This window comes from Musa acuminata, chromosome BXJ1-8 (assembly GCF_036884655.1).
Source record: "Musa acuminata AAA Group cultivar baxijiao chromosome BXJ1-8, Cavendish_Baxijiao_AAA, whole genome shotgun sequence".
Taxonomy (NCBI): Eukaryota; Viridiplantae; Streptophyta; class Magnoliopsida; order Zingiberales; family Musaceae; genus Musa; species Musa acuminata.
In genome coordinates this window covers 47,734,388-47,748,595 of record NC_088334.1, presented here as the reverse complement: position 1 = coordinate 47,748,595, position 14,208 = coordinate 47,734,388, and the positions used below count along the sequence as shown (strand labels likewise).

The window sequence follows — 14,208 nt, the reverse complement described above, 5'->3', positions numbered from 1 at the left end:
TAGAGTGTTTTAGATATCTTTATTTAAAATAAATGCATTGAGCATGAGGAATGTTTTGCTCGACTCGGATGCATCAAGCCCTTTGGTGCATATGGTTTGGATGAACGCATCACGTGCAAGGAGATAATTTGTTTGTTTATGGCTCATCAAGTTCATTATATTATATTTCCGAACAAATGTATCATATGCGAAGGAAGGCTTTTTCTAACTAAGGTGCAGCAAACACTTCACTAAAGTATTGACTATACTTTATATCGCAAGAAAACTATTAGGGTAAACAACTATAAGCCGTGGTCTTGGGGCCGACGAGGTTTGGTTCGGATCCGGATGATGAGGAATCTTCCTGGAATGTTTTTCAAGACTACTGAGATGGCCGATTGCGTTGGTCCGATCGGGACGAGGTCGTCGTTTCCTTCGGGAAGGGGCTCATCGTTTGGGCGTTCAGTGGGAGACCTCCGCCTTTGCACCTGCACAAAGGTCGGGTCGGGAGAGCTCGACCCAACCCCTCCGACGATCAAGTTAGTGAATAGTCACATGGGGTTTTTTATCTATGTTGGTGTCCTCTCCTCCGCCTCTCTGCTTCCTCAGAGCACGAGGGTTTTTATAGTGAGGATTACCGTTGCCTGATGCGCCTGCTCGCAGGGAGCAGGATCATACTTTTGGCAGCGTCTGACATCGCCGTTGGCGTGGCGTGAGATATCGAGCCTGAGCAGAGTGTTAATGTATCTTGGTAGGCGTTCCGATCCGCGTTAACCAGGTGCTGTCAGGTCAACAGAGGCGTGAGGCATTATATGGGGCAACTGATGTCACGCGAGTCTTATCGCAATTATTACCCTCATAAAAAACAAACACTATACGTATGGATTAAGTTATTTATCCTATTTGTCCTCCACACGTTATGACCATCAACCAATTATTCCGTCTCATATATGATCATTGTCTATTCAATCAAATGTAAGCATTCCAATATCTGCAATTATAATTATTATTTACAAACATTTGCGACCAATCAAATGCCATTCTAAATAAAAGCAAAGATTTATCGTCGACGAACATTACAGAAAATAAAAAGATAGTGAATTTATATTAACAACCTTATGAACCTTACAGATTATTTATATCACAAAGCGGGATTCAAAGTAACGAAATAGACCATGATGACATTTCGTATGGTGATTTTAATAGCTCATTATGTCTTCTATCTTATTTTGTGGTCACAGAAATGGATTTGTCATTAATTTACCTACGGTGGATGGATTGGATCAATGCTTAGTAACATTTTTTATGTTGATCATTCACACTCTTAGCTTAATAACAGTATATCAAATTAATTAATTAATTTATTTATTTTTATATGGACGCTGCTAGTTTATTGGATCCGATTAACTATCCCAGCCACAAGTGCCATTGCAACCTTATAAGCTTATCGGATTCGGATTCAGGTTCGAATTCGAATTCGAATTCGAGTTACGGTCGTAGGTGTTGCACACGGCCACGCGACCCGATGCTCTTCTCGCGACGGCTATTTAAACCCACAGCCCCCCCCCCCCGAGCTTTCATCAGTTCCACTGTTCTGCTCTCGGCGAAAAATCCACCTAAAACCCTTGTATGCCCTCCAAACCCTAATTCTACGATTCGCGCGTCGTGCTTTCTCCCAGTTCCATCGTCTTCTTCTGCATTACTTTGGCTTGATTAATCGTTCGGGTTCTTCACGCGAATCTGTAACTCGTGGATGGATATCTCCTGCAATTTGCTCTTTCTTCCCGAGTTTAATTGGCATTGCCAACTTCGGCACTTGATTTGATCGGATTTTTCTTTTTGTCGTGCGGTACACCGTAGGTAAACTGATGGCGACTTGTATTCTTCGAGATATCTGATTTCTTTATCAGGATTTCGGTCTCAGTGATCCCAGATCGAACATAATCGAAGAATGGTGCGAAGAACAGTGTTGTTTTTTTTTTTTCCTTGATTTCATTTTTCGGCGATCTTTGCGGAATGTGCTTGCATAAGACTAGATCGTCTTAAGGTATCAATCGACCATCATTAAATGATTGAAGTGTTTATGGTAGCGCAGATGGATAATGCTAATTCTTATAATAATAAGCATGCGATCTATGTATCCCCTGCATGACTGGATTTCCTACCGGTCATTGCATAAAATTGCAAATCCGTTCAAGTAATGGTTCGGTCGTTTGCTGGAAATGGCTGAATCAGAGCCCGCCGTGAGAATATGGAATTTATTAAGGTTAATCGGCTTAGGTCTGGTATCATCGGCATATGCTCACAACGAAGGCGGTGAGTTCAAAGATAGGACTCCATAAGGAGCACCCCTCTAGACACCAGGTTCTTCGCATGCTTCTAGCAGAAATTTTGGTGGGAGATGAAACTGGCATGATTGTCTTCACAGCCAGAAATGAGCAAGGTAGTTATATGGAAGGGCATTTTATTAAGATATGGTTTGATGGATGAGATTCAGTAACTCCACATGGATATTTGCACATACAATGCATGTGTCATAAGCTTCCATTGTATCTTGATGACATCCGTTTCTAGTTCATAGCTTATGGTCTTTACAGTTTCAATGTGTGTATATATTTACAGTGAACGTGATGACTTAATACTTCACTTTGAAGCTGAGAAAGTAAAAAATAACTGTTAAGCAACAAGAAAAGAAGCGTGAGACACTTGACATAGTGTTGTTGATGCATTTGGTTTAATAATTTTTGTTTATATATTCCATTTTGCCAAACTATAATGATAAGTTTTGTTGGAGCTGTTTCATGGCAGGTATCATTAATAATCATTCAAGAAATGAAGAGGAATATTGGTGAGGGGACCTCCAGTTCTGATAGCTTGCTAAGTGTGGGGTCTAATTCATGCACCAGTTTTTAATAAGTTTAGTTAGATTTATCACATGGAAGGTCAGCATGAGATATTTGGAAAACATGTGGATTTTAACTTGATAATGGAAGTGGTACTTGCAGAATCTTTAGAAATGAGATGATGTAAAGATCTTACATAAACACTATTTCATGATACGAATTTGTCTTGAATGTCATTATGACATCATACAGATTGTTCTTATATGCTGCACTTTTTCGAAGATGATACCCAGCTTTCTGTTGCCTCTGGCTTCATTCTGTTGTAATAATTTTCCCTAGATTATTTAGGTTTTTTAGATTTCAACATCTTTTTTTCTGCTATAATTTCTTTTGTTTGCATCAAATTTTCCTATGATTATTTTATCAACTCCCATTTTTAAATTTGAGCATTGATAACTTTTTTATGGCACTAATATGGGATAGCTTTGCTACAGACAAAATTGATCACTTTGATAATTGGCAGCAACTGCTTCTAAGAGACCTATGATTAGACATTTTATGCCAAACCAGAATATGACTCAGTTAGTTGGCATGACCTTGTGCATCTTCTTGGTATATATAGGATCCTAACTGGAACACAGAGTCTATATAACTTGGTCACTTTTCCTAGAAAAGGATTATGGGAAAATAGTATATACAAATCTGAAAACTGTGTTATTTTTGTTTAATTCTGTAGCTTACAGCTTAGGATATTGGCAGTACTAGTCTTGGATCATCAGGTGGAAGTTATAACAAAGCATGCAAATCAATTTCTATGCATCATTTATAATAAAGGATATAAGCCTGGATGTAATACTTTCTCTAAGTTTCGGTACTTTACTTTGTTTACTATATCAACAGTTTATAACAAAACATGCAAGTCTATTTTTATGCATCATTTATAATAAAGGATATAAGCCTGGATGTAATACTTTCTCTAAGTTTCGGTACTTAAACTTTGTTTACTATATCAACAGTTTAGATTTTCTTGTTCTCGTTTTGAAGTTTTCAATTTTAAGCTTGCTTTTGAGCATAATGCAATTTTAAGCTTGCTTTTGAGCATAATGCTCAATTTTGGGGATTCACTAGGGAACTTTTTATGCTAGTATTGCCATTGATGTGAAATTCCTAGTCTGATAGAATATTTCACTCAGGCCTATGTTTTCAAATCCATGTAACATCTGGAATACAAGCAGATGGTTATGCTATCTTAAATATGAGAGTCTAGGGAATGTAAAAATGACAAGATCAATTTGATGTTATTCTTATGATGCATTTAATATTTTAGAACATTTGAGGTCATAGACATGCCAGTAGGGCTGCCGAAGGTCTATGCCTTAGTTGACTGTTGAGGAAGGGACTCATAAATACAATTGTCTATAAACCTAGGAATAAGAATTAAGATGGGAGGTGAATAGAAAGGGATAACTATTAAATGTATTTAAATATCTACTCTGATATAGCGATTCAAGAAGGAATTGAAATATGTTTAACTGACTGTCAGTTGATGGGCGAACAATAAAGCTGCTGATTAAGATTTAATCTCTCTTTGCCAGCTACGATCATCCATCAAGCAGAAAAGCATGCTGCAGTTAAAAGGCATGTATGATTGATGATGTCTGATTTATAAGGTGGAAATCTCCAATTGTTGATCATGCCTTTTAAAAATGGATTTGAAATATTTGTGAACTAGTATCAAATAAAGACAACGGATAATATTGTTATGAAATAAGCGATGACAGGGTAGAAATTCTTTTTTATCTGTTTCAGTTTTCTTTCAGACCTGTAATTGGGTTAGCTACGTCTTAGACATCCTTTGCCTGATATTCGTTGAGTCATGTATGCTGTTATTGGAGTACTTAATTTGGAAATTTGTAAACACAGTGGATTTATGATGACAGATACAGCTGTAATACTTGAGAATGCAAAGATTAACATGTCTGAAGGATCAATGAGGCTTGCTATCAACAAATGAGGCTGTATATAATCACAGATCCAGCCGATTTCATGGTGAAAGAGGACAATAATGTCTTTGATCGAATATGTGTTGATGACCATCGTTGAAGAGTGTCTGGAAACTGGCTGTTCTTAGGCGTGGCTTTCTGAAATGATTTTGGTATGGTTTCTCTTATTTTTCAGAAGTTTTGTCTCAAGTTGCTTAGTTGGTCATTTTAAGGCAGAAGTTAATTTTGGTATGATTATGGGCAAGCTACCTTCTGGAGATGATATAAACTTGTCGACATGGCATAGCTCATTCCAATAGCGAAGTTGGTGAGAAGTGGGTAATTATTTAATATCATCATCTAGAACTGCCATATTTTTGAATATTTGTATCATTTATATATGAATTTTAATATTCACACATCATCAATCTATTTCTTGCATCTTAGTTAAATTCTATGAGTTTGTTCTTACAGTTGTTCTTCTGTGCTTAATTATTTGCAGTGGCTGCTTTGGTTTACTTGAATTAACTACCTTAGGTATCAGATTTATATTTTAAAGATTGGTGAGGTTTTCAATGATCTAGTCTGTCATTTTAGTGTCACTGAGATATTAATAGAAACTCCCTTAATATATATACTATGCTGTTGGGTTCAATTTTAACTCCCCCAATAAATATGTAGTTTGTCTTTCTAGTTAATTTGCTCATATATTTTATCACATCCTGGTTTTTTTTTTTTTTCATATTTTTCCATACATTCAGAGCCAAGTAGATAAACATCACTTTATTCATCATTTATAAATATTTATTATAATTCATTTATTCATCAAATTACAAGTAGAAAAGTAAACATAGTGATGTTAACTTCAAGAATCATCCAAGTGGCTCTACTTATCGGTAGAGGAAGGTCCGCTCTCCATTGGAATCCGATTTAGTACTAGAGGGAGGTTGCTCTGAAAATCAAAAACAAAGAAAATTCAGTAACACTGAGTATAAACCTCAAAAGTTAACTCAAAATGAATATATGATCAAAATTTAATCATCTCATTGGCGTATATCAAATATCCGAAAGTGCACTCCTCCAACAACGGATGGAGAGGTTTTATCTTACGGGATGAGTTTGTGTTCTCCCAACAGCGGATGAAGGCAAACTTATATCTCACTCCTAACAGCGGACGGAGGCAAACTCATATCCCACTCCCAACAGCGGATGAAGTAGTGTTTCTCACCCGCCAAAGTGGGGACACGTTCCTCCCAACAACGGATGGAGGAACCGTTCAGCCGTCAGATGCCACATCTGACGGCCCGCTAATCCTCGAAGGGAATCACTCTACCTACTCTCGGCAGAGAAATAACATAATCTCACACTGGTCATGTCTATATCGGGATGAAATAACACATTTAAAACATTTTTTTTCAAATATCATTAATATCAAATAATACAAATTAGCTCTCAAGTGACTTGAACCCTAGTTCAATTGATCCAATTGAACTCAATTTACTAGATCTAACTAAACTGATTTTTAATCCTCATTTAACTAGTTTTAAACCACCTTAGACTAGTATAATTTGGATTAGATTAGGTTCAATTTAGATTAAACTGACTTGAATAAGTTAATCAATTTAGAATCATCCTGAATCGATCTAGACTAATAAAGTCTAGTTTAGTTCAATCAATATTTGTGCTCAAATCCAACAACAATATTGAGCTAGATTAGGTCAGTCCATCTACTGGTCATGTGCATTACAAATGACTGGACATGCATCACATAAAACTGGCTCAGCCCAGGCCTATGGATTGGTCATGTGCGTCGCATGTGACCCCCCATGATGGTTGGGCTGGGTTAGCCTACGGGCCAAGGCCTGATCCGTGGGCTGGGACTGGCTTACGGGCTGGGCCTGGTCTATTGACTGGGCCTGGCTAGTGGGCTGTGGCCTGACCTATGGGTTGGGCATGGTCTGTGAGCAATTTCAATCCAATTTCATACCATAGCATATATTCACTAACAATTATATAAACAAAAGCATAATAACACATTAAAAGATAGATTGAGAGATAAGCTTTAATACAAGTAAATAACATTCTAAATTCAAATAGAAATCATACTTTCTAACATATGTATAATTTTAACATATTCTAGTCAAATAAAATTTTAAATCATTCAAAATAGTACATTTTAAATTTCAGATAAAAGAATATCAAAATTTTAGATAACATATTTTAATCTAATAGAAATTTTAATCCAGATGAGATTAAAGATAAGTTGTAATGTCAAGAAATATCATATATTTAATACATAAAACATATAAATTTTTAATATGTTTAAATCTAAAAATAAAAACCTTAAACATGGATCAAAGAACATTATAAAAATTTCAACTGATTGGCTTTAATGCAATAATAAAAAAATTTGATATTTAAAGAATTGATAAATATTTTTTAAATTATAAAACTTTTAACATTTAAAGAATCAAAATAAAAACTAAAACTTTTATTTTCAAGAAAGGTAGGGAAATATATCTCTCGTCAATAGGGTGTAACTCCTCGTTCCTCCCGCTGCTAGACTCGGCTAAGTAAGGAATGAACGAGAGAAATCCCTCTCCTTAAATAGGAGGATGTGAGCCTCCATTAAAGGAAATTTATTTTTATTTTTATATTTATTTAATATAAATTATTTCTATTTAATATACTAACAAATATGATATCATCCTATTTGGAATGCTTAATAGTTATTCCCTAATTCGTAATAACAAACAAGAAAATAGATTATGATTTTCTAAATTACAATGACAAGTAAGGAAAAATAATAATTCCTAACTTAATTATTTGATTTGATTACATATTTAGTGACTAGTTACATGTATATGTGGTTTACTGTCATGGTGGTCTTCTTGATGTTCCATTTGTTGCATTAATATGGAATAAGGATATGCCCATTGTTGTCATGAACCATCAACATATATACTTATGCTTTTTATATGACATTGTTGTGGTACTCAGATTGTTGTTTACTTGATGAACTTTGATAAAAAAACTACTGATATTTATCCAACAGATTTAGGATATGGTTTTTATGAATACGTCCCCTTTAGGATTTTTCATTCGCCACACCTTTACTTTAAGAGGAGAATGATGTGCAACTTAAACAACCCAAAATTTACCACTGATCAATCAAACAAATGAGAGAAAACAAGAGAACAAATAAGATACAGGATAAAAGAAATAGAAGGCACAAATGGACATGGCAGACAAGATAAATGAATTGAGCAAAAGAAACATTAAACAGCAAATAAAAACACACAAAATAAACAAGAAAGCAAGAACATGAAGAAACAGCAACCCCTTCACCATGGTTAAGTAGCCTGCGCCAGATAAGAATCTTTCTGAATTTCCCTGAGAGATAGGCTTCTTTATTTTCCGTTTATTTTGATGTTCCTTCTACATGTTGATTAATGTGTCATCGAGTGTTTTTGTGTCCCACATGTCTTGTTACAGTTGCAAATTGTGGTATGTGGAACATTGCTGTATCCCATGACTCATTGATTGATCTAGGTTCTGTCATGTCACATTCTTGTTAGCTGTATCTCAATCCACCAGTTATGTAGTTTTTGACTGCCTCATAGATCTGTTGAGCAACAGTGATCATCCTTGATTACTTTTCGCTGTTATAGTCTTTAAGCTACACAGAATGTGGACCAGTTGGGTTAGGGTGAAGCCGAAGCCGAAGCGAACCAGGTCAGTTGGTGGGTTAAGAAGCAAATGGTATAGGAAGAAATTATTAGTTCAGGACATTGTAAGAACTGGAAAGAAGAGGGTATACTGTTGGGAGCACAAGGAGAAAATGTTGGTGTGTTAAGTGGGGTGGGTGGTGAGCAAACTTTTCTTCTTCTTTTTTTCATGCTACTATGGACTTTCCTAGCTTTGCATCTCCAACTTAGTCTCTGACCTGTGGCAGCTTGTCCTTCACTGAAGTTGGAGTAATGGATGAGTCCCACCTTGGATGCTGTGATCAGATGCACATGTTGGAGGAGGTCACCTTTTAGAAGGTGGACTTCCACCTTTTAGAAGATGGAACTGCACCTTTTAGAAGGTGGAGTATCTGGGTTTGGATTTAAATGCAGTTCTCAGAGATGGGCCACTTTGAGAAGCTGGAGATCAGGGTTCAGTGACATAAGGGAATGGTTACCCTATAATGGAAATGGAAAGGAAGAAGTAAAAAAAGATAAGAATGATGACCTAGTGCTCAAGACTCATGCCAATATGTCATCTGCAAAGAATTAATGTACGTAGGTCTATCCTTGCAAGAGAAGAGACATTGTGTGATTCCGCCTCCGGTCACATGGGTTATGAAGGATCAAGCTTACCATGGTCTCACAGTGATTGTGTGATCAGGTTCAAGTCATTGAAACAACTTTCTACTTGCAGGGGTAAGGCTGCATGCAATGATCCTCCTCAAATCCCATATTGTGCATTGAACCACCTTCAGAATAAGATTTTCTTACTTCGGAAACTGAGCATCAAAAGAACCATGTTTGAACTAGTAGCACCCCTGAGAAATGTAGGATTGTAAGCCATATGAGCATCCACTACAAGTTTGCTCTTCAGGTAATAAAAATATGATTTCTTTTGTCATCTGACATAACTTTGAGATGCTACGAAGAGAGGAATTGACAGTGATTCTTTTGCAATGTTCTTTTGATCATTTGTTCTTTCCTGTCTTCCATATACATAGTGCTAGTTCCAGTAGACTTTCATCGGATAAAACAGATTATTCTGGATGTGTTTTGAAAGATTAGTAGAATATAATTGAAGGTCTAGCCTTTCCATATCATAGAGACCCCTCCCATGTAAGTACTGAAATCACTCATTGAAAATTTTGATTTTTGTTCTGACTCTAGCTTGTAGCATGGAGAGCCTCCTTATGTATGGAAAAGCTTAGTTGTAGACAATTCTTGTTATTTGAACACTTCACTTGATCATCCATTACTGCTCAAGTAATTAGAGACCTTTCAAAATGTATTGAAAGAACATTTTTCATGTGGGCCATGGCATGTGAGACCTTTCAAAAGAAAAAGAACCCTTGTCATCTTCCTGGTCTGACTCAGATGTTCTACAACTAATACCAATCAGTACAGTTGAATAATGATGATCCTGCTTACTACATAGAGTTGATTATTTTCATGGACAGAGTGGCACATGGCCTCAATGATTCTTGGGATGGAATTATGCCTCTTACCCTGTCTTCCACTTGAGGCCTGATCACCCTGATGGATGACAAAATAAAATATTGCTTTGGAGAAAGTGAATGTTTTAGTATTTTTAACTACTACATAACTTTGTCCTAATAAGTTGTTCTTTGTAATGATATGCCTCAACCTGTAGTATGTGGTTGTAAGTTTTGTTTTAGTGTGTTTGGATTTCACATGCCATTATGTTTTTTTGTTGAAGCCTTACCTTGTTGACAAAAGGTTGTTCTGAGTGTTACTTTAGTTTTATAATTGATGTCATGAGTCGATCCTATTTGTCAGAATCCAAGGAACAAAAGGGACAGAAAGGGAAAAAGGAGATTAGGTCAAAGTTGAGCTGTTAAAGCTGAGTTAAAAGAGGAGTAAAAGATATGATAAGATGATTGCCAAATCACCTGTGTTGTCAGTAGACTTCTTTTCTTGAATCTACTGTGTTGTCAGCAGAGACCTTTCTTTTTAAAGGGGCTCACGATCAATAAGGTGCTTTTTTGATGGAAGTGCTCTAAAATCCAAGAATCATTGCCTCAACCGATGGTCAAGCTGGTTTTGGGAACCCTACTCACCTACGATGACATGTCTACGGCCATCTCCTTGAGGCATCTTCTGGACCCATAGAACAGATATGTGATCATATTGGCTGTAGGAAACAGATGAACCACTTTCAGCAAGGGTTGCTTGGGCCTCAGAAACTTGTTTTAGAACAGTGACATTTTACCAAGCAGACTTAGCCTCATTTGACACGATGACCTACAAGTGATGCATTGCATGAATTACACCTACATAAAGAATTTTTAATCTTCATGCAGAGTAGGCACCATTGAGCACTTTAAAAGGAAGCGATCGGCCCCCCCACCCCGCCTCCAGTACCCGCTACCAAGTGTTTCTGGTTTGAAAGCTCTGCACCAAGGGCGAACAGTCTAGAATGTGTACGTGTGGCCAGGTAACAACACTGATCCCTCTTCCCGTCATTATCTTTCTTTTCAGGATTTAAATCATGAAAATAATATTTCCACTTGCAGGAGGATGACTCTGTGTAAATGGCTTCTTGAATTCGATACTAATGGTAGCCCTGAACTAAGACAAGATAGTCTCTTAGTGTCTCATGGTATTTTGGATCAAATGTGGATTTTTCTTGGAAGTGAAAAAGGCTGCATTGTGCATGAAACTGCATCAGTTCTCCAGTTTCGTGTGCACCATTTTAATTATCTAAAGAATTAACTATTGACTGCAGCTACCCACGCAACGGGATCGAACGGACCCGAGCAGATTGATGATCGATGCAAAGACCAGTTAACTGAAAAAGCTGCACACGCTTAGGGGTGTCGTGGGAAGGCAGATCTTCTGGCTGATTGGGTGGATCAATCGGCGACCGTCCACGTCATGTCTCCTTCGAAGATCCAATGGCACACCTCGATCTTCCCTGGCGCGGACCCCAGTGCCACGAAGGCTCCGTGGCTTGCGCTCCAGTCCGACGTGTCCAAGTGACAGATGGCGACGCCGTGGTTGATCTTCTCCTTCGATTCGACAGCCAGGATCTCCGCCTCGTACACCCGCACCTTTGGCACCGAGTGGCAGTAGTATACTAGGTATGGGAACAAGCTCTGGTGGCATGACACCGACTTGGTGATCTTACCGCCATTCACCCCGCCCACCTTCCCTATGAGGATGTTCCCCTTGGAGCCCGTCGTGTTCGCTGTGCTCCGCACCACCACGTCGCTTCCAAGTACGGAGACAGCGAAGTCGATCACGTCCTCCGCCGAGGTGGCGCACCGCTTCGTCTCGTCGCGGTTGGGCGCCCGCTCGCACTCGGCCACCGTGTCCGCCACCGCCTTCCCCAGCGCCGTATCAGCCGGGATCCCGAAGATCCGCCGGACCTCGGTGGCGGAGAACGGGATCCGCCCCGCGATCGAGCGCGGGAGGAAGGACCGCGGCGGCATCTTGTCCCGGATGTCCGGCATTGGCATCACGCTCCCCCGACGCAGGTCGCGCTCACGGAAGAATTTCCCCGGCTCCACCAGCCACCGATTCGCCGGTCTTCCGCCAGCCTTCCGGAGGGAGAGGAGAGAGCCTGTCGCGGCGGCGTCGGAGGAGGACGATGAGGGGATGACGGAGGAGTTTCTGTAGGCCTTGAAGTCGACGCCGGATTTGGCGTACGCCTTGAAGGAGGTGTTATCTGCGGCGTAGCTCTTGAACGTGACACTGTGCTTGGAGGAGCCCTCGCCATAGCCCTTGAAGGAGTCGCTGCCCTCGTTGAAGGAGTTCCCGTAGTTGACGAAGTCGGCGGCGGCGGCGTTCCCGCCCTTTGCGTAGGAGGTGAATCTGTCGTCACCGACGTTGGACTGGTCGCGGTAGCTGGTGAACCGCTCCGACCCGGAGTTGCCGCCGTCGCCGTAGGACCGGAAGTTGTTCTCCGGCACGTTCCCATTGAACCCGTAGGAGGCGAAGGAGTCGTTAGCGCCGTTGGCGCCCTCGCCGTAGCCGGCGAAGGAGGAGCCGATGACGTTGGAGTTGTCGGCGTAGCTGGTGAAGGAGGTGGGCACGCCGTTGCCGTCCTTACCGTAGCCGGCGAAGGACTGGTCTCCAGCGTTGGTGTCATCCGAGTAGCTGGAGAAGGACCGGCGCCGGCCGGTGGCATCGGCATCGTAGTTGGTGAACTTGAGGTCGGGGACGTTGGACTCGTGGTCGTAGGATGCGAAGTCTCCGGCACCGCCAGTGGCGGAGGAGCCGTAGCTGGTGAAGTTGGCGGTGACAACGTTGCCTTCGGGAGAGTAAGAGGCGAAGGAGTCGTTGTGGCCGGTGGAGTCGCGGCTGTAGCGGCGGAAGGTATCGACGGGCACGTTGAGGTCGTCGGAGTAGTTCTTGAAGGAGCTGCGCCCGCCGGCGGCGCCGGTGCCGTAGTCGGAGAAGTTGGAGTTCTGGTAGGAGGCGAACGCGGAGGAGTCGTCCTTGCGGGCGGCGGCGGAGTAGGTGTTGGCGGTGGCGGGGGAGCAGAGGAGGCGAGCTGCGGCGCAGATGGCGGGGAGACGGCGGGAGAGGGCGGAGGGGTCGGCGGCCACGAGCGACGAGAAGGTGGCGGAGTCGAGGGCGGAGAGCGGGGAGAGCTTGGCGAGGAGGAAGTCTGCCTGGGGCCGGTTGGTGGGCACCATTCGTTTCCAATACCGGATCAGGGCCGCCCTGGCGGTGAAGGGATTGGCTGCAGCGCCGCCGCTGGGTGATACATCAGAGGCCGCCACGTGGGGACGGGGAGAGAGCACTACTAAGGCAAGGAGAAGGAACACGAGCAGAGGCGGAGTGGCGGCCATCACGGGCTTGTGGAGGGATATCTGCGTGCCAAAGAAAACCACCAAGGCAGGTATAAGTAGACGTGGGGATAAACAAAGCGCGCTTCAACTGTTTGTTCTTATGCGTGACAACTCTTTTGTTTTGACTTTGAACAGGGGTTTTCCCAGTTGGATCAAGTGAAATGGCGTCGTGATAAGTCGCAGTTTCTACCCAAATGAGGTGTACCAGGCGTTGCAGGTACACCATTTACATTTAGTTTGCTGTCTCATTTCTTTACTCAGCCCTTATTAAAAACGCTAAAAGAAGGAATTAATTGATACAAATGAAAGGTTTAAGGTGTACGTCGTAGAAGCAGGTTCCTGCAACAATGCCGATCCTGCCAGGCTTCTGCTGTAGGCATTTAAAACTATGTCAGATAAATCCATCAGAGAAAGAAAATACATACTATCCAAAAGAGCACGGAAGCCTGCAACATAGTAGGTAGATAGATACATGTTTAGGCATAACCGCATGGTTCTTGGTGTAGTTTTGCTATAGTACTAGACATTATTGACTGCCACTGCATTTAGTAGTGGCCCACGGTAGGAAATAATATAAAGACAGCGAACGTAGGTCCATCAATTCCCCCAAGTACCAGCAGTTGAAAATGATCTTGACTCGGGTATCCACACTCGTTTCACACCGAGGAAGAAGATGGTAGGAGGTGGAGGAGAAGAAATAAAAATGACAGCAACTGCGTGTGCATGTGGCTACTCAAACTCCTCTCTCTGTTGCACCATCTTCGTTGCAAGAACTTTAAAGAGATTTCTGTCGACTTACGCACGGTGAACGATAGTACAGTTGTCGACGCACAACACTTTGGAGTCTCTATGCATG

The 14,208-nt window shown here is 41.0% G+C and overlaps 1 protein-coding gene across 1 annotated transcript; it reads right to left on the bottom strand.

The window, feature by feature from the left end:
- Positions 1-11,158: 11,158 nt before the first annotated feature.
- On the bottom strand, positions 11,159-13,392 carry LOC103996151 (BURP domain-containing protein 12-like). Its single transcript, XM_009417001.3, has one exon. It carries the CDS (start codon positions 13,350-13,352, stop codon positions 11,409-11,411), a length of 1,944 nt encoding a protein of 647 aa, XP_009415276.2. The 5' UTR covers positions 13,353-13,392; the 3' UTR covers positions 11,159-11,408.
- Between the last annotated feature and the right edge of the window lie 816 nt (positions 13,393-14,208).